This window comes from Furipterus horrens, unplaced genomic scaffold (assembly GCF_987537825.1).
Source record: "Furipterus horrens unplaced genomic scaffold, mFurHor1.1.pri manual_scaffold_12, whole genome shotgun sequence".
NCBI lineage: Eukaryota > Metazoa > Chordata > Mammalia > Chiroptera > Furipteridae > Furipterus > Furipterus horrens.
This window is the reverse complement of record NW_028327182.1, coordinates 86,400,927-86,426,499: the sequence shown is the minus strand read 5'-3', so window position 1 is coordinate 86,426,499 and position 25,573 is coordinate 86,400,927. Positions and strand designations below refer to the sequence as shown.

General features: G+C 35.0%; 1 protein-coding gene across 1 annotated transcript in view; it reads left to right on the top strand.

Annotated features, from left to right (window-relative positions):
* The first annotated feature begins 14,822 nt into the window (after positions 1-14,822).
* SGCZ (sarcoglycan zeta) overlaps positions 14,823-25,573 on the top strand; it is a 204,177-nt gene continuing 193,426 nt past the window's right edge. Inside the window, exon 1 of the mRNA XM_090258154.1 lies at positions 14,823-15,017. Coding sequence (XP_090114280.1) covers positions 14,823-15,017 — 195 coding nt within the window. The remainder of the gene's footprint in view (positions 15,018-25,573) is intronic.

The following is a 25,573-nucleotide window of genomic DNA, read 5'->3' as shown; positions in this document are numbered from 1 at the left end:
CACCTATTGTCCTGTTTTCTTTCCTTATATTAATATTTATAATGCATTAATTATTAGCTCAAATTCCTCCAGTGTTCTTCTTTACACATTATTTTTTCTTTACATATTATTTTTATCATACAATTTCAAATTCTTTACCAAAAATAAGTGCTTCAAGACCTAACCTACATTTACCTCATAAAAACCATTCATACTAATTTCAGATAATTTGCTACAACAGTGACTTGTATATTCCAGCTTCCATGATGTTCTCATGTTGTCTAGGATTTCAGCCTCATGTGAATGATATCTTCTCTCTTGACAATTGATTCAGATATTACTTGTCCTTGAATGCACATTCTAACACATCTTCTACTCAAAGTCTAATACTTAATAATTGTTTTTATTTTTGCCCTTAAGGCCTGACGATATCTACACCTAATAGTAACATTTAAATATTCAAATAGATTGTAAAGTCCTTAAGAAAAATAATGGGCTGTTATACCTTTACATTTCCAACAAAGTAATGCTCAAGAAAATAGTTATATTTAATACTCTGCCCCAATACAGAAATAATTTAGGAAGTTTTACATATATGCATACATCAAAATGGGAAAATTAGAAGAGAAAAGAAAGAAAATACCTAAGTGAACTAAGAGCAAAATAGTTTATTGATATAAATTATAATTATTTTGGAATATAACTCATTATATAATTTTTGGATATACATTATTTTGGAAAGAGAGCTAGAGCATTTGGAAGATAATATTTGAATATGGATGATAGGCATGCTTATTAATGAACAGTTGACACTTTTCCTCTGAAAAATATTAAACAAATTAATCATAGAATATTTTTTATCTCTCTGGACTTATTAACAAGTACAGTGAATTTCAGGAGAGTTTTATCTGAATGACAGACCCTAAAATATATGCTTATCTATTAGTATATATGTATATGTGTCTATATCTATATGTGTATATACGCACTTCTTTTGTAATTATATATATAAAAAGCAGTAAGCCTAAAGGTAATTTTTGGAAGTAGTACATTCTAGTTTTGCATTTTGTTCACTAATTTCTCTTTATTTGTTTCCTTTGTCTTAATGTTCGTTTTTCTTTTTTTAGAGTGTTCTGGCATAATTGACAATTTGGGGAACTGTAGGAAGTGCTTTGCATTTTTTCTTTAATTATGAATATTAACTCTTGGTAAAGCCAACGCGACTCTAAGGCAATATTATGCAAAACATGAGTGATTCTGTTTTGTTTCTGGTTCCAAAAACTAATGTAGTTCACTCTGTACTTCTCCCATGAGTTTTATTGCCTCATGATGTGGGATTTGGACATTTATTATGGACTTGGATTATAAAGTATTCAGTCAATAATGAACACTGAGCACGGTGGGGAAAAATACTAATAGCAAATGTATGAGATAATTTATTCCCTAGCCTAGGACTTTTTACTGTTTTAAAGGAGAGTATCTCCCAGGGGACATGTATCAGTGTGGTGAAGTAGATATGATTCTCAAGAAAGACATTTACTTTCGAAAGTACAGCATCAATGTCCAACTTCTTCCAAAGACAGAAAGGACCATACACATGAGCAAATTGTGTTTAACTGAATCAATCTACTGTACAGTAATTAATCATTGCATTCCTTCCCGCTGGAGCCTGGGAAAGGCCCTTCCAATCCATCCTGCCAGGCAGCTACTATGGATAGATTAGAATGGGCACATGTGATGTAACCAAGCCCCCCGGTTAAACAACTCCTACAGCTTGTTTAAAGCATCTTTTTCTGAACCATAAAGATAATTACTTACCAACACATTTTTCCAAAATTTTAAAACTTTTTAAAAACTATTTTATTTTTTAACTATTTTATTATAGTCCATGTATTGATAAACATATCTGATTTATATTTTGTTTTCTTAGTTTTTTCTCTATATAAATATAGTTTTATTTCTATAGCCATTTAATTTTATTTATTTATTTGTCAGTTTATTTATCTATTTGCATATTTACTTACTTATACTGCCATTATTCTCTAAATATTTCTAGCAAAGTTTTTCTTCAAATGATTATAAGAATTATTTTAATAACAGTGATTACACTTACAATCTGTTATTTATACATTAACTTTTCATGCTTTTGAAAGTTTCTGTTATAATGATCTTTCCATTTAAAGTTTTTTTTAAATTTTCAAAATGTTTTTCTTAAAAGTTGTTCAGATACATAAAAACTTATAATTGAAATTAGCCCCAAATCTATGATATATTTTAGTATTACTATTCAAAAATATTTTGATGGTTGGGATAATATTTTTATTTTTGTAAACCACTGCCTTTTAAATTCTTGGACCAAAATGTATCCATTTTCCTGTTTGGCTGCTCTTGCATTCCGTACTTGTGATTTTTTTTATTTGGTCCATTCTTCTTTAGGACTTTTTCTTTATACTTTGCGTCAGGTGACAATAAAACTGGTTATGCATGAATAAATCTCCCACCAAGTAGACCTGCAGTGCTTCAAAACCACTCACGGTGAACTGCACCTTAAATCACTTCCAGAGACAACCACAGTACTCAAAGGACAAAGTACCCATCTTAACCCATGCTACTTTCTGGCATGGATTAGTTTCAGGGGACCTTGGGAAATTTTTTTTAGCATATCTGTCTGGATGCAGAACTAGCTATACAAAAGGAACCAAGGGGGGAAAAATATCTATTGTACCTATGGACATAAAATCCATGCATTTATTACATTACTATATGCCACTGCTAGCCACTCCCTAAGTCTCAACTAATTTCCTTTGTCCAAAATCCTCATTAATCAAACTGCCTTAGAAACAGAGCATACTGGTGCAATTTAACATAATTAAGATATATATAGGATATGATGGTAGTACGTTATTGCTAGAAATTCATTATTCTCAGAAAACTGCATATTTGCATAATGCCATATATGATGTGATTTCCCTAAAGTTTTCCTAACTTAAATAATGTCAAGAATCAGTGAATTAATTCAGCAAATACCCAAAGCAAGAGCTTGCAAACATCATTTGATTTAAAAGATGTGCAAGGCACCAGCTTAGTAGACTAAGCATAGTATTGGAAAGGAATAATGGAAAGGTGCACATGCGTTAAGTCTCCGTTTTGAACATCTGTTGATTTACATGCATGTACCATTTTTCTTTCTTTTTTCTAAGTACTGAAACATATACAAACACATTTACTCCTTTGTATTTGATGGGGTCACTTATTCCAGGAAGCACTTCACACTCGAGATGGCTTTGGTAACATCGGTTGTTGACATTTTAGTTAATAACGTATAAATAAAAAACGGTGAGTTGTCCTAAGTTCTAAACACTTTCCTTGTTCTTCCTGTTGCTGGTGAGCAAACCAAAATAAATTATTTAAACATTTTCTGTGAGCTTGCTATGTGTAAATAGTGACATTGCTAGTGGTAGGAATGGATCATTTAATTGTAGATATTAAATCGGAACAACTTTTTCAAAACATGGATGGTATATCCATCCTAGATCCTAAAGAAAATGGTAATTTAAAATATCATGAAAAAAGGGGTAGAGATTCAACAATAAGAATTGATCAAATAATGATAAATCATACCAGGGATGTTATTTAGTAACAATTATATTTGGCATATCCTATTTGCATACAGAGAGATAAATTTTTAATGAATATGCTGGACCCTTATAAACCAGGAATTTTCTTTTGCGGGACAATGAACCCTATTTCTTCACCCTTATTCATGAATCTTTTTGAAAAAGCAAAAACACTGAAAGAATCATCTACCTCCTCATTTATCGCTGAATTTACCGAAATGGAACTAGTTATGTTTCCTAGAAGTCTCCAACTATTTTAGCACATACATATTAATGTTGGCTAATGGAATCACTTTCACTTTTTCTAAGTCTCTCTACTTTTGAAGAGGGATAATATGTTTCTTTTGCATTGAAATTCTGGAGTGATTTTGTTCTGCTATCTAGTTACACTGTCAGAGAAATAGGATGCTGTGTTGTAGCCAGGACCCAAACCTGAGGGGCCACTGGCGGAGTGGTGAGGCAGGCGGGGGGCGGGGGGCTCCTGCTCTGGAGCCGTCTAGTTGGCTGATAGCTGGTGGGGACGAGAATTCTGCTCTCCCTTCCTGGCCTGGGCTTTGGAGTTCTAGGAGTGATCTGTGGTGAGGGGGCACACAGGGAGTGCCTAGGTGGGATTTGGCTGAGTCACCTGGTGACTCTACATGAGTTTTATTTGTCATCGGTCCTCTTTATAGCACCACACTTGCATGTGTTTTCTCAAATGTGTATCCCCTCCACATTTTAATAGCAATAGGTATCAATGTTCAAGATGCAGTATAGTGTGAAGGGTGTACAAGGATTACGGAAGTCTGTCATCATTTCCGGGTCCCATTACACACTGTACAGCTATTGCAGTGCATACTAAAGTCATTGTGCTGAAAACAGAAACCAAAGGATAAAAATTAGTAATGCATAGAAACAGAGAGTAGAACAGTGTCAGGGGCTGCGGTGGTGGGAGATAGGGGAAGGTTGGTAAAAGGGTACAAACTTTCAGGTATATGGTCGGATGATCTAATGTGAAACATGGTAACTCTAATTGATAATACTGATAAATTATATTGAGAATGGTGTTTTTAAAATTCCTTTCTAACTTTAATGTGCGTAAAATAATTAGTTGTGGAGTTACTCCAATAAAGTTGAAGATAAGTGAGATCAAGAACCGTAATATAGCTGATATTTCTATAAGGAAGCGGAAGAATAGTGGTAAGTTGTTTTAGTACATTTGTCTATTTATATTGAGTGGCTACTAGGTCCATACAGTATAATAGCCTTGTTTACTCAATTACTAATTTTAAATGCACTTAGCATGATTTATAGGCTTTTAGTATGAATTTAATAATATAGACCTCATTTAACTAACTTTTGGCAATTGGAAATTTTAATTAAGAAATGTATATACCATTTTGAGTTCAAGCATAGTTAGCCCATTTAATTTGTGACAGCCTATGTATGGTATCGTCCGAATGTGAACCACTTCCTACGAACTTCACAATATTTCCACACATCTACATAGCAGGTATGCTATTTTTTAAATATTATTCTTTGCATCAACTTACTATTGCTACTTAAATAAACCTATATGTAAAGAACACTTTAGATTGATGTCATAAATTGGAAAGCAGTTCTGTCTGCCAAACCATTACAGGAAAGTTATGGCCAGTTCCACCTGCCATAAGGTAACAAGAAAGATAAATATAATGAAAACAAAACAGAGTTATTACATCCCAAATACAGAGATAATGTTTGACTGAGAACTTTTCTAATATATTTTTTGGGGTGGTGGCTAGAAATTAAGAATGTGTCTATTAGTATGAAAATGACTTTCTATGTGACATGCTAAGAAAGCTTGGAAACAAATATTTAAAAAAATTGATTTCTCTTTATGTAAATAAAAAATGTTTAATGTCATGTTGATTAAGTATCTGAAATGATTACCCTTGTCACTTAAAACAATTTTCCTACTAGTATACAAATCTCACATTAGGAGAAGCACAGATTATATCCATTTGCCTAATTGTTTACGGATTTTAGAGAGGGTGTAGTCTATACTGAAATGTATTTAAAATGTGTTGTACTAGGTACTTAGTAAATACTTGGTTGGAAATAGTTGAACGTAGTTAAGGAAATGAAAACATCAATAATAACTCCCATGTTAATCTGCAGACCCAAATCTAAAAATTAATTTTTTACTCATTTGTGGAACATTGAGTATGCCGACTTTTTTAAGTTTTAGGTTGTTAATTACTAAAATGGGACTCTTAAGACTCATTGTTATAGAGTGGTGTTGATGAATAAATGAGGCTCTGTGCTTGGCCCATATGCAGTGAAGGGTCTGGCTGAGAAAATGAATTCAGAGATCACAAGTTGCCTCTTACATTTCTTGCCCCTACTAACTCCTGCCCCTAGTAGCTCTTGAAGGAATTTCCTGACTCTCTAGGCTTATTTTGTTTAACTTATAAAAAAGGACAATAATAACAGCTTTCTCCTCTAGGCTGTGGTTAAGATTAAATAAGTTAGCACTTGCTGGGTATTAGTATCTGGTACATGAAAATCTCTGTGCAATTGTTTGCTGCTATTATTATTATTAATTCACTATCTTCCTCTTGAATGAAAGAGCAATCAGTTTTAAAAGTAATATTTCTTTTTAACTGAAAAGGATTATTTTCTATTTTGTTGTAGAAAATAATTTGAGTGGCTATGAATGAAAATGAATTACTTCATTTTTCTTCATTTTCAGATTAAATGGGAACACTTAGCTTTTAGTTTAGAAATATAACCAAATATATCTGGTAATAAACATATCATTTTTATTTTAAAGTATATTTTATTGATTATGCTATTACAGTTGTCCAACTATTTTTCCCTTTGCCCCGCTCTGCCCAGTACCCTCCTTCCCTTAGCAATCCCTCCCTCATGCCCATGGGTCATGCATATAAGTTCTTTGGCTTCTCCATGCCCTTACTATTCTTAACATCCCCCTGTCTGTTTTGTACCCACCAATGAAGCTTCTTATTCCCTGTAACTTTTCCCCTCCTTCCCTTTCCCCACTCCCCGCTGATAACCCTCCGTGTGGTCTCCATGTCTATGATTCTGCTTCTGTTCCAGTTATTTGCTTAGTTTGTTGTTGTTGTTTTAAGATTCAGTTGTTGAATGTTGTGAGTTTGTTGTCATTTTACTGTTCATCGTTGTTGGTCTTCTTGTTTGTTCTTAAATAAGTCCCTTTCACATTTCATATAAGTGCTTGGTGGTGATGAACTCCTTTAGCTTCACCTTGTCTGGGAAGCACTTTGTCTGCGCTTCCATTCTAAATGAGAGCTTTGCTGGATAGAGTAATCTTTCTAGTAGGAAGGACTAATACACTGTTAAAATGCAAAATTCTGCAGTTGGCACTTGAACATGCATTAATATAATTTCACCTTAATATTGCATAATGGAAATAATGTAATGAATAAACACTGTGTAGTATCATTATATCTGTATAATGTTTCAAATGAATTTTAACATGTGAATTTTTGCTTATTACCAGAAGAGTTTTAAGTGTTTTAAACAAGTAGATGATTTTTATTTTTGTACCTTTTCCTATCCATTCCAATCTATTTTTTAAAGTCCTATGTGCAATACAAAAAAAATAATAATAATAAATGAATATATACAGATATAAATGCATAAATAAATACATGAGAAGGATAATATTTGCTATTAATATTGTCAGTTATTCTTAGAACTGGCAATTGACATATTTTCAGATATTTATTTTATATTCATCTAGTTAAATCCCTATCAGTGCTGTTTCGTGATGGTAAGATAGGTACTGTTAAACCAGTTAAATGCAATTTACAAAGATCACCAATTTATAACATGACCAAGTCCTTTACAGATCGTCAGGTAGATGCCTAAATTAAGTATTGCAGCCTGGAATATAGCCTTCCAGAACTGTGGAGAGAATTCTTTTTTTTTTTTTTAATAAATAATTTTGTAAAATGCAATCAGAAAACAATGTATACCTTTGGGAAATCTAGAAACAAGTCTTTTAAAAAATGTTTATTGTTCACATTATTACAAATGTCCCACATTTTCCCCCTTTGAGCACATCCACCCCAACTTTGTCCCCCCTTTCCTCTGGCCATCACCACATGTTGTTTGTGTCTGTGGCTCACGTATATGAGGCCTGTCCAGAAGGTTTCCAGCCATGTAATATGAATAATAGAGACATTTATTGAAGAAGATACAAGATACAAGGAACATTGTACACAGGGCAGTGATGCCTCAGCCCCCTTCAAAGTAGGCACCTTGGGACCTCACACCGTTCTCCCAATTCCCATCAGCTGTCCTGTCATATTTCCCTGAATCTCATCAACATTCTGAAATATCTTTCCTTTCAAAGGTGACTTTAGTTTTGGGAAAAGCCAGAAGTCACAGGGCACCAAATCTGGTCTGTAGGGGGACTGAGTCATGTTGGTGATTTCCTGTTTCTCAAAAAAACTCTGCACAAAACGTGATGCATGAGTGGGCACATTGTTGTGTTGAAGCTGCCATTCACCAGTTGCCCATAGCTGTGGCCCTCTGACTCATCCGCAGAGGAATGTTCCAGCTTAACACAAAATTTGATGCAGATTCATTGCTCTATTCACTGTCATTTTGAATGTGACAGCCACATAATACACATGCTCACTCAACTGTGTCTACCACCACCACTGACTAGTACAGTGAAGTCATCATTGTTCATGCATGTGCAGTCTAGTTTACTCTACTTGGCTGCCAGGTTACATCGATGTAGTATAAACAATTTTTATTATATTAACAATGGCTGGACTTTTTCTGGACAGACCTCATATATTTTTTTTTACTAATCTCTTCCCCTTCTTTTGTTCAGTCTCCTCCCTCACCTCTGGTGGTTTTCAGTTTGTTCCATGTCTCCATGCTTCTGTGCCTATTTTGTTCATCATTTTATTTTATTTATTAGATTCCACTTATATATGAGGTCTGTGTCTTACTCTGACTGGCTTATTTCACTTAGCATGATAATCTTCAGGTCCATTCCTACTGTCACAAAAGGTAAAAATTCTTTCTTTTTTATGGCCTCATAGTAGTATTCCATTGTGTAAATGTACCACAGCTTTTTAATATATTCATCAATTGATGGGCACTGGGCTGTTTTCAGACCTTAGCTATTGTAAATAATGCTGCTACAAACATAGGGGTGCATATCTTGTTTCTGATTAGTGTTTTGGGATTCTTAGGATCTATTCCAAGAAGTGAAACAACCCTTTCTTTTTTTATAGTTTTTCCATTACCATTTTGTCCCCTGAATACCCCCGCCCCCCTTCAGTCGCCACACTGTTCTTCATGTCCATGAGTATTTTTTCCTTTTTGCTTGATCCCTCCATCCCCTCACCTCCTCATCATGAGATCTTTGGAGAAGGCACTTTGTTCACTACACAGCTAGAAACACAACAGCAAGCTCTGTGCAGCCAGCTGCTTTTCTGCCCTGTGGACAGTGTTCACAGTGTAGGGGAGGAAAACAGTTTTGTCTACCCTTTTGAGTTCTTGGCTAAGGACCCTGTAATAAAGGACAGATTACAAAGGAATAGCAAAGAGAAGTTTATTAATAAATGTGTATATCTAATAGATACATGGGAGATACCCAAGGACAAAGACTAGCTCCCAGAGTTGGCTTTAATGTCAGGCTTAAATACTACTTTTAAAGGAAAAGGGAAGGGGAGGTGTAGGCCTCTTATGGGAGAGTAAATGATCTTTAGGAGAGATTATTGGGCCCTTGGAAGAATAGATGAGAGGTATGATAGGTTGTGACAATGTGTGTCAAGGTGTGATGTCAAATTCTAGTCTCTTCTTCTATGGTATGAGTTGGCCTCCCTGGCTGATGACACCCCCAGGAGGGGGTCTATGATAATTATGTTCCTTCTGGAGGATCTGTATGTAGGCAGATAAGAGAGCTCAGAGAAAGCCTCTCCTTACATTTGCTGTTTTTCAAATGCCTACAGCTCAACGTAATCAAAATGGCAAAGTGGTCGATTTCAGGGTGGCATATTCTGCTACTCTTCAAAAGCTCAGACAAGAAACAACCATGAACAGCAGAAAAGAATAGAAGGAAGGGCACAACATATACATTCTCCTTAAACTCCTCAGCTAACAGGAACCATCAGTTAATGTTCAGTTTCTTGGCGTCAGCACTAAAAACAGGCTGATGTGTGGTATGTAAACCAATAGGAAGAAGTATAATTAGTCCTTCTCTCTTTCCTTTTTCCACCTCTGGTGGAAAGCCAGAGTATACTCATGACTTAGGTGTGCCTCACCAAGGCTAGAATGAGTAATGAGAGGTGTAACATTCATTGCTTCTTTGGTTCCTGTTCTTATGTGGGTCCCTGACTAAGATGCGACAGGGAGAGAGCTAAAGATCGGGGCCCTTCTTGATGACCATTCATTCTCATGTTTACATCTTTCCTTCATTCCACTGGGTGCTGAACTGGTCCGCATTTCCTCTCTGTCCTTAACTTGTTACATCAAGAGTGGGCTGTAACTTTTTTCTCCCTTTTAAAACCTAAACAATTCAAGAAAGTTGAAGTCTTAATTATTGGCCCAGCTGCTCTGTCTTCATCCAGATAGTCAAGATGCAGTTACACTAGGAGTAAAAACTTCTTTTGGCTAAATTATGTTGATCTTTATATGGTATCTTTGTTTAATTCATTTAAAGCAGAAAATTCTAAGTTAAAACATAGTCTATATCAATCTTCTCTTTTCCTCATCTCTCAAAAATAAGATAACCAAAATGACCCTCTTCTTAGGAGTTTATTACACTTTAGAAAATTTTACTTCAAAGCAAATTTGACTAAATGATTTAAATTAATCTGATGAAATGTGACTAATGTTGTCAAAGTAGGAAAAAATGACTTTCAATCAAGTGCCTTTTTTTAAATTTGTTTGCAAATTTTTTCATAAGCAGTGACACTTTCCAATTAATCATCAAGGCTCTGGAAGCCATACTCCCTATCTTTCTTGTTCTCATTGAGTTTTTCTGCTTGCTCTTAACAGCCAGTAATCCTTAGCCTTTCTCTGATTCTTTTTGTTATCATTTTTTAAAACACATTTGCCTGTTACTCTTTATTCCTTTAAATAGTGTGGGTTTTCCACTTGCCCAGTTAAGCTCCCCAGCTGTGTTTCTGGCAAATTTGTTTTTCGTTAAAGATTTTTCTTTTACCCCATGCTGAGTGTGGGCAACTGTGTTTGCCAATGGCTCTCACGCTTGTAATCTTAGTGGATATGGTACCCACGACTGTCTGTGTTGTTTTATCTCTCAGTGCTGATATATCCCCGAGTGGGCAGAAGACTTCTTAACCTCCTTCAAAATCACTTCAATGGTTAAGTTATTCTGTCTATATTACATGATAGGATTTGATTGAGTTACTTCAATATTAGGAACCTAAATCTAAGTATGTGCTTTAGTAAAGACCAAAAACTGTGATTGAGGCATCATTCAATTAAGTACAGAAGAATTATTTCCTATATAAAAGTGCTTAATTTTTGAGTACATGACATATGTAAAATAAGCTCAGAGTGACTCCTAGATCACTAAAAATTCTCTCTTAAAATGACCATGTTTTAATAAAACTTTTACCTATCTAGGAATATGTTTATCTTTTAATGCCTATTCAGGCTCCCTTTTCTGCCAGGCTTGGCTAGAATCCTCTCTGTTTCCTATCTCAAAAGGCAGCCCATTTGACTCAGATAATACCTTTCATCATTCTTGAAATTTAGTTGCTAGGTTGCCTCTTTTCTAGACTCTGAAACCTGACAACATCACTTTCCATAAACCAACTGGCAAAAATATGCACGCCAAATAGACATTTTTCTTAAATAGCAAACTTTAACTACAGTCATGTTGGAATGTATCATTGAGAATTAAGTACCACAGAGAGGGGAAAGATTATATTGCCATGGAGAGTGGACCTGGCCATAATGTTTTTAATCTCTCTCAACATTAGTATCTGTTTAGAGACTCATTTTCTGGAAACAGGAAAAACCTGCCTTTATGCTATGTTAAATTCACACTGTATAATTTGGATACTTCAAGCATTTTGTTTTTTAAGTTATATTTCAATCACATCTTTAAAAATATTCTAATATAAATACTTATATAGCACTTAAATAGGAAACCATTAGCTAAGGGGTGGATGATAAATTTTAAAACAAGTATTTTTACCATTTAAAATGAAAAGGGTACTTCGACATGTTACTTTCTTATTCCCATATTACTCTTATATAAGTCGGTGTAATATTCATTTGAGAGCTGAGAAAACTGGGGCAGAGAAAAGCTAAGTGAGTTGCCCCAGGAGTACAGAACGGAATGACCAGGCTGGGGCTGCAGCTCAGCTTGCAAATCGGAGACCGTGTTCAGTCTGTTGTGCTCCATCCCTTGTCTGAACAACAAGCAGACCATTGCAGTGTTAAATCTGCGCGATCACGACTTAATGAACAGCGATGCCAACATGATTTACCACTGCTTCTGGAATGTGACTACTCTCAGTGAGGAGATGAAGGGAACTTGGAGCCGAGATTCAATCTTTCTGGTCACAAGGATGTGGCATACTGCTGCCAAGTGCTAGGTCCATAATCAGGAAATAAAATCAATTTCTCCAATTGCATCGCTTGTTTTCTAGAAGACACATGCTTCTCTTTTATATTCGTATTTCCCATAACAGGGAGCACAGGGAACAGGTCTAAGCAGAAATTAGAGGCTCAATTTATATTTTAATATTAAAGAATCAGATTATTGAGTGAAATAAATAAATAATTTACCGTTTCCTTTCAGTCTCTGTGCTTACATCTCTGCATTATACCCAGGGTTTATGTGAGTAATATTGTAAAATGGTTAAGTGTGATATTTAAAAAACAATTATTGTAATTATATCACTTCTGATATAAAACTGGGTTATCTTTACAGCTTTGTCATCACATTGGCAATTTAGTGGTAAAATCTGGACTGCAGATAATAGGTTCTCAATACCTGGTTTGTACTAAAGGTCTAATGTCCACAAGCTTTTGTGCAAAATTGGAGAGTCTATTCTTAGTAAAGCTCAGATTTTACAAAGCTGTGCTCCAGAATTTGCCCCCAAATTTCTCAGCTTATTGCCATTTAAAAATTGTTTAAATCCCCTCCCATTTAGGGTCATGAGGATACAAACCTGCGACAGGGTCAGGTCATTTGGTCAGCCTTTCAGACAGCATTTCTTATTGTATTAATATTAATAATAATATTGTTTTTGTTAATATCTTTAATTTTATATTATTGTATTTATTATTATTATATGTGTAATATTCAGAGTATACTGCTATGTGATATGTTATTTTTCTATTTATTGTGTTTTCCTCAAATATGTGAAATTCATGAATGTAATAATCTTGAACTCTACCTGCACACAGTTGTCACTAAATACATATTTTATCAAGTGAAGACCCACTTTTGTCTAGAGTCTCAATTACTATGCGCTACTCATATATATGTAATGATGTCATCTAGACTGGAATAATTAGTTCATTTCTTTGGCTTTAGTATTTTGTACTGTTGTCTCCTTCTGTGAGGTATGGGAATGATAGCACATGGTCTCTGATACTCTAGTTAGTATCTCTGCCATTCCATCCAGCTCAGTAGACTTCACCAGAATTTACCAAGGCTGGACTATCAATGATGAACTGTGTTAAGGTCATTCCAGAATGTTTCATTCTCTTTTAGTCTTTATTTGCTATGTTATTAAATTTGCTGAACAAAATAGCCCTTTCTGAAAACCAGGCTTCCCAGATCTTTGGAGAGAAATGTTGAAAATTTTACAAGATCTAATTCTATTTGTCCACCTCTTATTTAACCACATAATATCTTGTTGGAAAGTTTATTCACATTATCAGGGTTTTAAGAGTATGTTTTTTCATTCAAAAAAAAATGCAAAGTCCAAACTTAAATCAGCCCTTCCCTGAATGACAAGGGGTCATAAGTAAGTCCATTTACCTCATTGTGAATATGGATAATCATTTTGATCCAAGAAGATGAAGACTTCCTTGCTATTAACTAAGAAATACTGTCCTTTAGAAGTTATTTGATTCTAATGAATTCTTTGCTGACATGAAATATGGTATGAAATAGAATTGCAGAAGTAAGCTGAAGAGGGTCCTAATTCCTTTAAGTAGCCAGGAGGAACATCTACAACCTTGAAAACGAAAAGAATTTCAAAGAGAGGTGTTGGAGGGTGTTGAATTCATATTGCAGATGGGAGCAGAGAAGATTAAGCCAGAGAGAGATCTCAGTACAGGTGATTTTCCTCAGGAAATTGTACTCATCTTCCTCTCATTCAGGAGACCTACTTAGCTGTTCTGAGAAAATAAGTATCTCTGCATCGAAGGCTTGTTTGGTATGTTCCTTTAGAATAGCAAAAGCATGTAGTGAAACAATTTTCTATGTTAATTATAGAAATCTCACAATTCCAGACAACCAAGATATTTTAGAGTATGCTCAATACTTGCAAAGAAATTAACATTTAACATTTTAGGCAAAGGTTGTAAAATATTCCAGTTTTGGATTGTTTGCTTACTCTCTTAGAGTTATACTTGATCACTGCATTGTAACAGCTGCTGAAAGCTTTTGTGATTGTGAAAAACAACCTGTGGGATTTAAAAAATAAAGAATTTTTTAAAGAAAACTCAACACTTTTTGCAGTTTACGTGCTGTAAAGTATATTTTGTGATGAAGATGGTAATAATGTGAAATTCATCTTTAAGGTGAGGTGCTACAAATAGCTTTCATTAAATAACAATTTTTCCATGTTTTCTTGACATCCTTTTCTCTTGGCATTTTGTTATCCAATTTGCTCTTCAAAATCGTTGGAGTAGTTTGATATGTTTACTGAATTTTTAGCTTTTCAAAAAATAAAAAAGAAAGAAATAAAGAGAAAAACAGAGACTCCTGTAGGGTTAGGCAAATCTGCCTGAAAACAATCTATATCTTAGACATATAACAGTTAGTTAAATACCTCCAAAACAACATTGATGTTAATGTGTTGAAGGGATTTGTAACATGTGAACTCTTTTTAATTAAATAAATTACATAATTTTAATTACATAGCAATAATTATCTGAGCAATCAATACCCACTCTTCTCAGATATGTTGTGTCTTTTGATTAATTATATATATATATATAGTTTTAATTTTGAGTGCTTTCTCTCCTTCTTTTTTTTCTCCCCAGATGACTCGAGAACAATACATACTAGCAACACAACAGAATCACCTGCCCAAGGCTGAGAATGCACAATTGTACCCAGTGGGGATTTATGGATGGCGAAAGAGGTGCTTATACTTCTTTGTCCTTCTGCTGTTGGTTACCATGATAGTTAACTTAGCCATGACAATATGGATATTGAAAGTTATGAATTTCACTGTGGTAAGTACCACCATGAATCTATTTTACATCTATTGCTTTTGGTTCAAAGACAAAACAATTGTTATTTTATTTTTTTACTTAAAGTTATTCATCTTAATTTTTTCATGTACGTGTCTTGAAATTTCAAAGGCTCTCATATAGTGTTTTAAGACTGCATTCTATATGTGTATTCATGAAACTCTTCTGATGTCACTACCTGCTATTTAAGTGTGGGAAATTTAGAAAATGAGACAGCACTAGGCATTGATTCATTAGGAATTTAGAAAACTTTTAACCAGTACACAGGAACTATTGCTTGTTCTCCCTGGGAATCAAAGAAATGAGTCAGATATTTCACAATAAATTCACATCTGAAATCAAAAGTACATTTGAAATCCTTTGTATAGAGTAGTTGCCTCTTTGTATCTGCTTTCTATGTAACATACTGCATGATCAAGTCTAAACCTTGGAATTTTGCCTGGGCTGCATGAGCCAATGTCTATAATTGTCATCAGATGGCAATCTCATCCTTTTGGAGTATAGATGTGGTAAACAGAAGAAAAAAACAGTAACTGAATCAAAGTTTTATGAAAATTAACAACAGCAAAACAACTTTCTAATTCATGGATAAATTTGGAATGTGTACGATAAGCCTAGTAGGATGACTTATCTGGAAAAATTGGCTGCATCAGGAAAGTCTAGTTTAGTTCACTTTATATTTTCTGTCTACATTCTTAAATTTCTTTACTCTGCCTTTCAACATTTCGGCTTTTACTTAGAGACCACAGCAGGTATCTTCACATCCAAGCAGATATCTTTCACTTGCTGACCAGACTGCCATTATTCTTTAACACTCTGCATCCTCAGGGGCAAGTGTAAAGCTGGCTATTTAACTTCGCTGGTCTTCCTATATTGGATGTCATTAAAATAAAAAACAACTCTGCTGTGTATTGATTTAGTAAGAGTAGGTTTTTATTTTCTGACTTCAGGAACATCTACCTCTAAGTTGAAAGACAGTCTCAAAAGGAAGAGCAAGCCAGCATCTGTCCATAGTGTAGAGCGCACGCAGAAGGAGCCGAGAGGGCAGGAGGCCTAACTGTGCAGAGAGGAAAAACCATATCTGCGCAAATCATGATAAAACAGCATATGCTCACAGTGAGCAATAAGCTGAGCAAGGGCTCCATTTTATCCAGTACAGTGCACATTTTTGAAGGATATTCATCAAAAAAGAAATGGAAGACAGAGAAAGGATGGGCATGGATCAATATGTTCCAGGATTTGAGAAAATACCTGTATCTTAGACATGGGTACATGTTCAGGGTCATTGATCCAGGCCCGCGAGCCTGTGGGTGACTGCAGGTAGAATTGGGGCCACTAGGCCAGTTATTGCTTTAGGAGACTCTCTGGTAATACATCTGAACCATCCCTTTGTCTCGAGAGTTGGCTCAGTCAGTCCCACCCCCTGCTCGTCCCCCTACACACACTTGGAATTATTTGGCACAAATGTCACTATTTTACCTCTCGCCTTCTTTGTTTTTCTGAGCTCAGCTCCTACCTTCCCTTCCTAGTGTCTGGGTTTCATTAATGATTTACTCACCACATTAGTAGGGGCAACGTGTATAACCCTGCAGATTCTGTTATGCTGTTATGACCGTCAGACTTGCAATTGCTGACAGCAGTTTTTTAACCTCATTTTCTTAATTAAAAAAAAAAAAAATTAAAAAGAAATAAAGAGAAGAATTTTCTCCAAGGCTTGAACTTTTGAGCCTTCCATTTCCTCTCCCAAAAGACATCTTTCAAAAGCTCATGAAAAATGTGATCAATTCTCACATCAGGGAGCCTTAATTCTATCCAGTGACCAGGCCACAGGAATTTTCAGATTCAAGCCATGAAAGCTTCTCATGCATATTTAAATTAATTAGGAAAATAGACTTAAATGCATAATTACATGGCTGCATGCATCAGGCTTCCAATATCTTGCCCCATGGTGAGGTCAAGGCTAGATAAGCCATTCAAGGAAAATAATTGAAATAATCACCTTTGTCCTCAGGATCCACGCAGGCCTCAGGGTTTCTGTTGCGAGTGGAGCTCTCTAATTTGAACCTCAGTTGGCAAAATAGTAAATGTCATTATATTCCCAGTGATCATGAAAAGGAGTTTATTTCCATAGAAGTCTTGATTTATATATATATTTTTAATTTGGGGCATATTTTACTTATTTTGAAATTACAATTTTACTGTTTTATAATCAAAATAGATGAACATTCCTCCAGCCTTTGTAAGCTATTTGCATGTAGATGAAGTAAAAGAAAAGATAAAGTTGTAATTATTGCATAAGGTAATCTTTGTAAGGTAACATATTCCTTATATCAAAGCAGTAATTCATCATTGTTCAGAGAAATCTAAAAATTACTTAAATAGTTGCAGAATTGAGCAGTTCTCTATACTACACATTGGATTAAGTTGTATGTACTTGAAAAGTGTGAAATAATTTGTAATCCTCTCACATTGGAGCAGTAAAAAAAAATCAATTTTATGTTTTCCCTGGTACATTATGATTGTATCTATCTCTAGAGTGAATATCAAAACTACGAGCCATAATATAGGAAGAAGTAGTAAATGATGTGTAAATTGTTTGGGGATTATTATTGATTTGCACAACATGCATATTATTTTTATTTTAGCTGTTGCCATCTAATACATAAAAATATGTGACTGTTAAAATCTTTTATTTGAGCCAACTGGGCATGTTATTGTTATTAAAATATTGTCTTTTTGACACAGCAAAGGTATCTGCCAACCTGTTTTATGGTACTTTTGGAGTCCCTCATTATGACCAGTATTATACACGATCTGCAGGGTTGATGTGATTTTATTTTGTTTCTCATTTTCTAGAAAATAAAATTATTCTGCTATTGAGATAGTCAACTGCAGAGATTGAAGAAAAAGGAAATGAGTTTATACTATAGGGTGAAAGCCTTTATTATTTTTTAATTTTTTTCCTAATTCTTTTTTCATTGTATTTTTTCCGTTATCATTTATGCCCCTTAGATCATCTTCCGCCTCCACCCATCTCGCTCCCCCCGCCCCTACAATCCCCACTCGGTTGTCAATGAGTCCTTTTTCTTTTTTGCTCGATCCCCCCACCCTTCAACATGCCACTACCCAGAGCTGTTAACCTGCTCTCTTATCTACGAGTCTGTCTCTATTTTGCTTGTTAATTCAGTTTGCTCATTAGATTTCACATATAAGTGAAATCATATGATAGTTGTCTTTCTCTTACTGGCTCAGTGCACTTAGCATAATGTTCTCCAGGTCCATCCATGCTGTTCCAAAGGATAAAATGTTCTTCTTTTTTATGGCTGAGTAGTATTCCATTGTGTAAATATCCCATAGTTGTTTTATCCACTCATCTACTGACAGACACTTGAGCTGCTTCCAAATCTTGGTTACTGTAAATAATGCTGCAATAAACATAGAGGTGCATATATCCTTTCAAATTAGTGTTTTGGGTTTCTTCAGATAAATTTCCAAAAGTAGAAGTGCTAGGTGGGTCATAAGGCAGTGAAATAAATTCATGCCTTTATAGTCAAGCAATATTCAACAGAGGAAGCAAGCACGTACAGTGGGCTAAAGATAGTTTATACAATAAATACTCTTGGGGAAATTGGACAGATATGTGCAGGAAAATGAAACTAGACCACCTTCTTACGCCACACAACACAGGAATAAATTAAAAAATGGATCAAAGACCTAAATGTTAGACTTGAAACCATAAAAATCCTAGAAGAAAACATAGGCACTAAAACCTTGGACATTTCTCACAGCAATATTTTTTCTGATATATGTCCTCAGGCAAAGGAAAGAAAAGACTTCGGACATAAACAATAATTTTATGGCTATGAGAGTTGATAAATACAAGTTGAGGAGCTTTTAAAAGTCCTTTCTGCCTCAACCAGTATCCCTCAGTCGTATGTTGTTGCTGCTGTTACCGTTGCAGTTGTATGGTTGGTTGGTGTAGCTTTGCGGGTCAGTAGAAATGGACTAGTCGAGGAGAGCTGTCAAATCCAGGCATTCTGTGAGACAATATTCTTTTCTTGGTTCAAGCACTCTTTCTAAGTAGATAAGTTCTATATTTGAAAACTGAAATTAATGCAATATTAAAATATTCATTTTAATCACAAGAGCACCAAGTAAATGTCGGTGGCATTCAAGGGCAACTTAATTGATTAGAAATGTTAACTAGACATCAAAAGAAAGAATGGAAACTAAAGTGCCATTTATTAAGCAAAGAGAGAGGACACTCGTGGACATTGTGACTGAGAAGTCAAGAATAACCAGATGTAGGTAATAATTGAAACAATTATTTCAACAAATGGGAAAATTTTCTTAGAGACTTGTTTGATTGGTAGAATGAATAAAGGCTGAAAAGAAATCCCACAACAGTCCACATATTGCTAGAGGTCACTCTACAATAATTCCTCCATTTGGTCATTCAGCACCTGCTTACACACTCCTTCAATGATATTCAACCTATTTTATTAAATCACTGGATGGTTTTATTCTTATTTAATATATTCCTATTGTGTTGGAGTCTCGCTTTATATAATACTAATCATGAGATCCTAGTTTACATTTTATCAATCTGACATAAATGTATTAATTAATTTATAAGGACCATAAATATTTTAATAGACTCATAGATACATACACAAACATGCATATATGTGCACATACAAATATACGCATCAAGGAGATATATTTTTCTTTTATATCTAAAAATCAGAATATGAGGCCTGTCCAGAAGGTATCCAGCCATGTAATATGAAAAATAGAGACATTTATTGAAGAAAATACAAGATACAAGAAACATTGTACAAAGGACAATGACACTGAGTCCTCTTCAAAATAGGCACCTTGGGACCTCACACAGTTCTCCCAGTTGCCATCAGCTACCCCATCATATTTCCCTGAATCTCGTCAGTGATTTGAGATCTATTCCTTTTCAAAGGTGATTTTAGTTTTGGGAAAAGCCAGAAGTCACACGGCGCCAAATCTGGGCTGCAGGGGGACTAAGTCACCTGGGTGATTTGATATTTTGCCTAAAAACTGTTACACAAGAACACAAGATGTGATGCATGAGCAGGTGCATTGTTGTGATGAAGCTGCCAATCACCAGTTGCCCATAGCTGTGGCCTTCTGAATCATCCGAATAGTTTCCATGGAGGAATGTTCAAGCTTCATGCAAAATTTGATGCAGATTCATTGCTCTGCTCTCTCAGCCATTTTGAATGCAGTGGCCTCACAGTGCACATACGGACTCAGTGGCATCTACCGCCCCCAATGACTAGTACAGAGAAGTCATCATTGTTCATGCATGTGCATTCTAGTCTAGTGTCCTTGGATGCCAGGTTGTATCAATGCAGCACAAACTGTTCTCATTGTAGTAACAATGGCTGGACATTTTCCCAGACAGACCTCATATGTGTGTATAAATTTCAACAGTATACTGTTCTTAATTCAACAATGTGTTCATTAGATTTATTCCTGTTAATGTGTGTAGCTGAAATTTATTTACTGTTGTAAATTTAATTGATGAGCATGCTTGATATATTTATCAATCTCCTTTTGATTTGTTCCCAATGAGTTATTTAAATTACTCTCGCAAACAATGCTTCTTTGAACATTCTTATATATCAACAATTGTCATTGCACATGTACAAGAGTTTCTCTCAGTTCTAAAGTCTAAAATGTATTTCTAGGAATATTGACTTTCAATATCAATTAATCCCCAAAGTGACTGAATCAATTTTTACTACCACCAGTATCCTGTAAGGGTTACTTTTTTATTTTCTAAACTCTTCACACAGAATTGCCAGCTAAAATAAATTCTGCTTCATGAGCCACAAATCTCACATCCAGCTATCTAGTGAAGATCCTCCTTATTTATAGATTTGTTTGTTTGTCTTCATGCACCTTTATGACAGATTTATTCCTATATCTATCTTTATTCATATACTGTATCTCTATGATTGGACTTACTATGTCTTATTAAATATATAATTATGGGTTACCTAAATATATATTTTTCTCCTCCACCAACTTTCTTCTTGTCTCATTTAATGTGGGAATTCCTCAAGGAGCAGAAGCTGGTCTTATTGTCTTACTTATCTTTGTATCTTGTCCAAGCACTTACTAAAAGGTATGTTATTTTTAGGCGACTTTATAAGTTTCAGTGAGTTGGCTTCACTTTTGGTAGAGGGAGCCTCAAATTTAATATCTTAAATACTCCACCCCTTTTCTCTGTGAAACTGCTTCAGATTCCAGTTGGTTTCCATTTTTATGTTGTGGGCATCTGTTTTTAGCTAAAATCTCATCCTCCCCAGTTAACAGGGTGACACATTCCTCAAGTCCTTTCACAATATTCAGGAAGGTGAGGGGCCTCCCCTCATCAGAAGACAAGCATATTACTCTTTCTCTCAGAATCCCAAAGCACTTGTGTACAATTCTCAGTGAAAAAGTATAGTCCTTTGAAGTTCCAGATAGTAGCTCTGACTGACTTCTCCAGTAATAAATTCAATAAAATCACAGTTATTTTTTTTTCACACACACACACACTCTTGGATTTTATGTAAAAACATTCCTTTTCTATACTCTCTTGCTTCACCTTCCTTCAGGCAAGATCAGTTGCTAATTAAGAGGTGCCACAGGCTGCCAATTACTTGAAAATAACCATCAAATCCCAAATCCTCTTTGCCATCACTTTTTCACAGTTGCTCTAGAATAATCAATCTGGCCTTTAGGAGTGACAAAAAATAACAGTGTTTCCTGACTTCTAGCCTCTCTTGGGAGGCACCCTCAACTGGGGAACTTTAGCCTGTCTACCGCAATCACACGTAACTTCCCCAACTGCCTCTTCCTTTAATAATTGAAATCAATGAACTATTTTAAGATTTTCTACAGAAGTTTGTTGACACAGGTTGGTCTCCTCTTTAGCATATTTGTGATTTTCTGAATTTACTTTAATTAAAAAACAAAATAAAAACACACTACAAAATAAGCCCTCACTAGTTTTAATGTATCCCCCCTTTACTGAAAGAAAGATGAAAGGGATCAATAATCGCAGAAACTAGAAATGGAGAGGAATTTTATTCACAATAAGGGATAAGGGTCTTCAAATTGCATTTCTCATAGCATTGTTATAAAACATGAACTCAAATGTATACTTTTTTAAAAGTTCTGAACCTCTTGCTCTTTCTAATAAATGTCTACATTCTTCCCCAAACCCCACAAACATATCAGGCTGTATTTCATGAATACCACAATTTACAAACATAAAATGAATTAATTTTATATTCATAAATATTATATTACCAAGAAAAATGTTTGAGTCTCCACCACCTGCCACTGAAGTATTTCCCATACAAAATTGTTGTCAGTAGCAAGGTTTTCTTGAATTGCTGTCCTGCCCAAACTACCTCTCATCCTTCATCAAGCAGTGGACCATTGGGTCCAAATCCTGGTTTTACTGCTTAGGTATATGTTACTCAGGGCAAGTTATTTAAACGGTGGCTGTTTACTACTCTGTAGAATGGGTGAAAAGTTTTTATTTATTTTACTAGGTTGTTGTAGAAATAAAAATAATCAAAATAATAAAAAATTTTAGAAGTGTCTGGCATACCTTAATAGCTAGCTAAGAATTGTTGTTATTACTCTTATTTTCTGCTGTTCCAACTTTACAGTTATTCCGGACATCATGTAAATTAACTTGCATCTTATAAAGTTGAGCATAAAATAGTCCTAGACACAAAGGGATCTTAATATATATGTATTCAGAAACAAATTATAAGTAAAGGAGGGCATTTATAATCATGTTAACCTTAATTATATATATGAAGGTTAAAAGCATGAGTGTTTGAACTAGGTGGCCAGATGCACATTCTGGTTCAACGCCAGCTGCACAGCAACATGACTTTGTGTGAGTTACTTTCCTCTCTAATTCCATCCACTTTCTTCATCTGTAAAATGGTCAAAGAGTAACACATAGAGACATTAAAAGTATCAAATGACTGAACGCATATAAAAGTGCTTAAATTTGAGCCCTTGCAGCAAACACTTAATTGGCGCCAGGGATGGGTAGCGACAAATGCGATTTTCCTTTATTGTTAGCTCTTAATAATTAAAGTTATTTTATGGGATACATCTTGTCACAGGAAATGTATTTTATCGTTGAGATGATGAAAGGATCACTAAGATTTATTTTAAAATTCTAATTTAATGCTGAGATACAAAACAGTTTATCTAAAACTTCTAAGAACAGTTCAGCTGTCAAAATCATCACTCTTGGTGATCCTAAGCTGTTTATTTTCAGAACCTGCGTTACCTGAAAGAGAACCTACTGGCCTGTCTGAACGGAGAGAGCTCATTTTCCCAAAAGTGCTAATCTCTTCCTTGAACCATTTTGAAAAATATAGTCCTTTAAAAAATGACAGGATGATGGAGTGTGATTTTCACTTTTGACCCTAAATGTTCCGAGGTTCTTCACTGTTCCGAGTTTTAAATTATTACTGGATTGAGATGCTGTAATCTGAATTATATTTACAACATCCAAAATTGTAATCCTCAGACTATAAATCTTTAGTTATGAGATTGCAGTTTATGATGCTTGGGATCCCATTTTTATTTAGCATGTAGTTTATAGTCGGCAAGATTATGTTCTTTAAAGACCCGACTTTATAGACTTTTGTAACAACACTTCAAAGTAAATATTAAATCCCCCTTTGGCAACGTAAGACAGGAGGCTTAGAGAAGTTAAATGCACTGCCCTAGGTCACACCAATGAGCAAAGCTGGGTACAAGGGCTGTAAAATGTTAAAACTCATGCCTTTTCTACCATATTTTATTGCATTAATATTAGTAAAATTAAATTTAAAATAAATTAGTTCAATATTTTTCATAAATTACTTACTTCCCTGTATAGCTCAGTACATTCAAACACCACCATTAAATATCTACCTGTGATATCACTGCCTTTTACTTATATTTTTAGTTGATTGGATCAAAGATACCTCAATCCCCTCAACTATTATTAATGTAATGGAAGAAGGTACCCTGTCTCTCATAGTCAGCGAGGAATCAGAACAGAGAACTCCTCTGTGAGTTCCAGGCATGACTACACTTTTGAGTTCGGCAGAGCGGACACTGGACTTTAATTTCTTGATGGAGCAGTGACACTTATTAATGGCACCTTTATAAAACAGACAATGATTTTCATAAAGGCTAGTTTATCCCTATGATTCCCATCTATGTATTGCCCTTTGTAAACTATATTTTGCTGAGGAGTAACTAATTGGCCATGATAACAGACCAAACAGAAGGTGATTTAGGATCCGAGTTGTGTCCACTTTCCCGGGCCACCACCTCCATTTTCCCGATGAGCTCCTCTGTGCACGAACCTCGGTGCCCACCCCACGCGCAGGTGCACCGTCGCATTCTGCGGGACGATGACCGTCCCGCAGTGCGTGTCCGCCCTGAGTGCCCGCCGTGGGAGCCTGCCTGCTGGAGAGTGGAGAGCGGCAGGCCTGCTCCGCCCCTCAGCGTGCTGTGTGTGGATTTATTACAGAGTTTATGAGAGAATGATATAGTTAATGTTGCAAGACCGCTTCCATTATAACTCTCTGTTTGCCCCTCCTCATAATTTTCTGACAAATTGTCCCACTCAGACGAAATCTTTCATGCTTAGTCTTAGCCCAGCAGTACATTTTCTTTCTTTGACTTTATAAAGAAAAATTTAGTCATTTTTACCCAAGTTCAGAGTAGCGCCAAGTGGTAGTTTATTTTACTGAAATAAACTACAAACACGGTGGCATTCGATAAATCACAAATTATAAGTAATATATGCAAAATGAAGTACATTAGAATACCAGATATTGTGCAGGAGAAAACAAAAGATTAAGAAAATGAACTATTGAATAAGTTATAAAAAGTACAGATTTGTTAGTTCATATATTTAAAAATATTTTAACTTTTTAAATTAGTTGACATGTTATATTATATATTTTTTAAAAGTCTTGCCTTATTTTTCATAATTAAAATAAGTGCAACATCCTATTACACTGAAATAATTTTCTAATTATAATGTTATTTAAATAAAATTAGTGAAAGATAAATTATTCTTTAACTCAACACTTTTATTTGTATTTTTCCCTTCCAAAAAAATAAATAGCCATGGTCTATTTTATTAACATTGTGGATAATAATTCTTCTCCTTTATCATTTATCCCAATGTCTATAAAATGTTCTACCAGTAATTCTCCTAAATAAAACTTCCATCTTGTGAAAATGTATAAGTAAATATAGGAATTATCCATCTAAAATTGATATCCATGACTCTTTGCATCTGTTCTTCAGGGTATTGGTGATTATATATTAAACATTATTTTTAAGCATGCTCATCTGAGCACTGACAGTTTGGATATTTGAGTAGCAAAATTGAAATGGCAAAAAAAAAATCTACCCTTGAATTCCAGCACAATTGTGGCAGCTTCTTGATAGTAAACAAGCAGTGGGTGCTCACA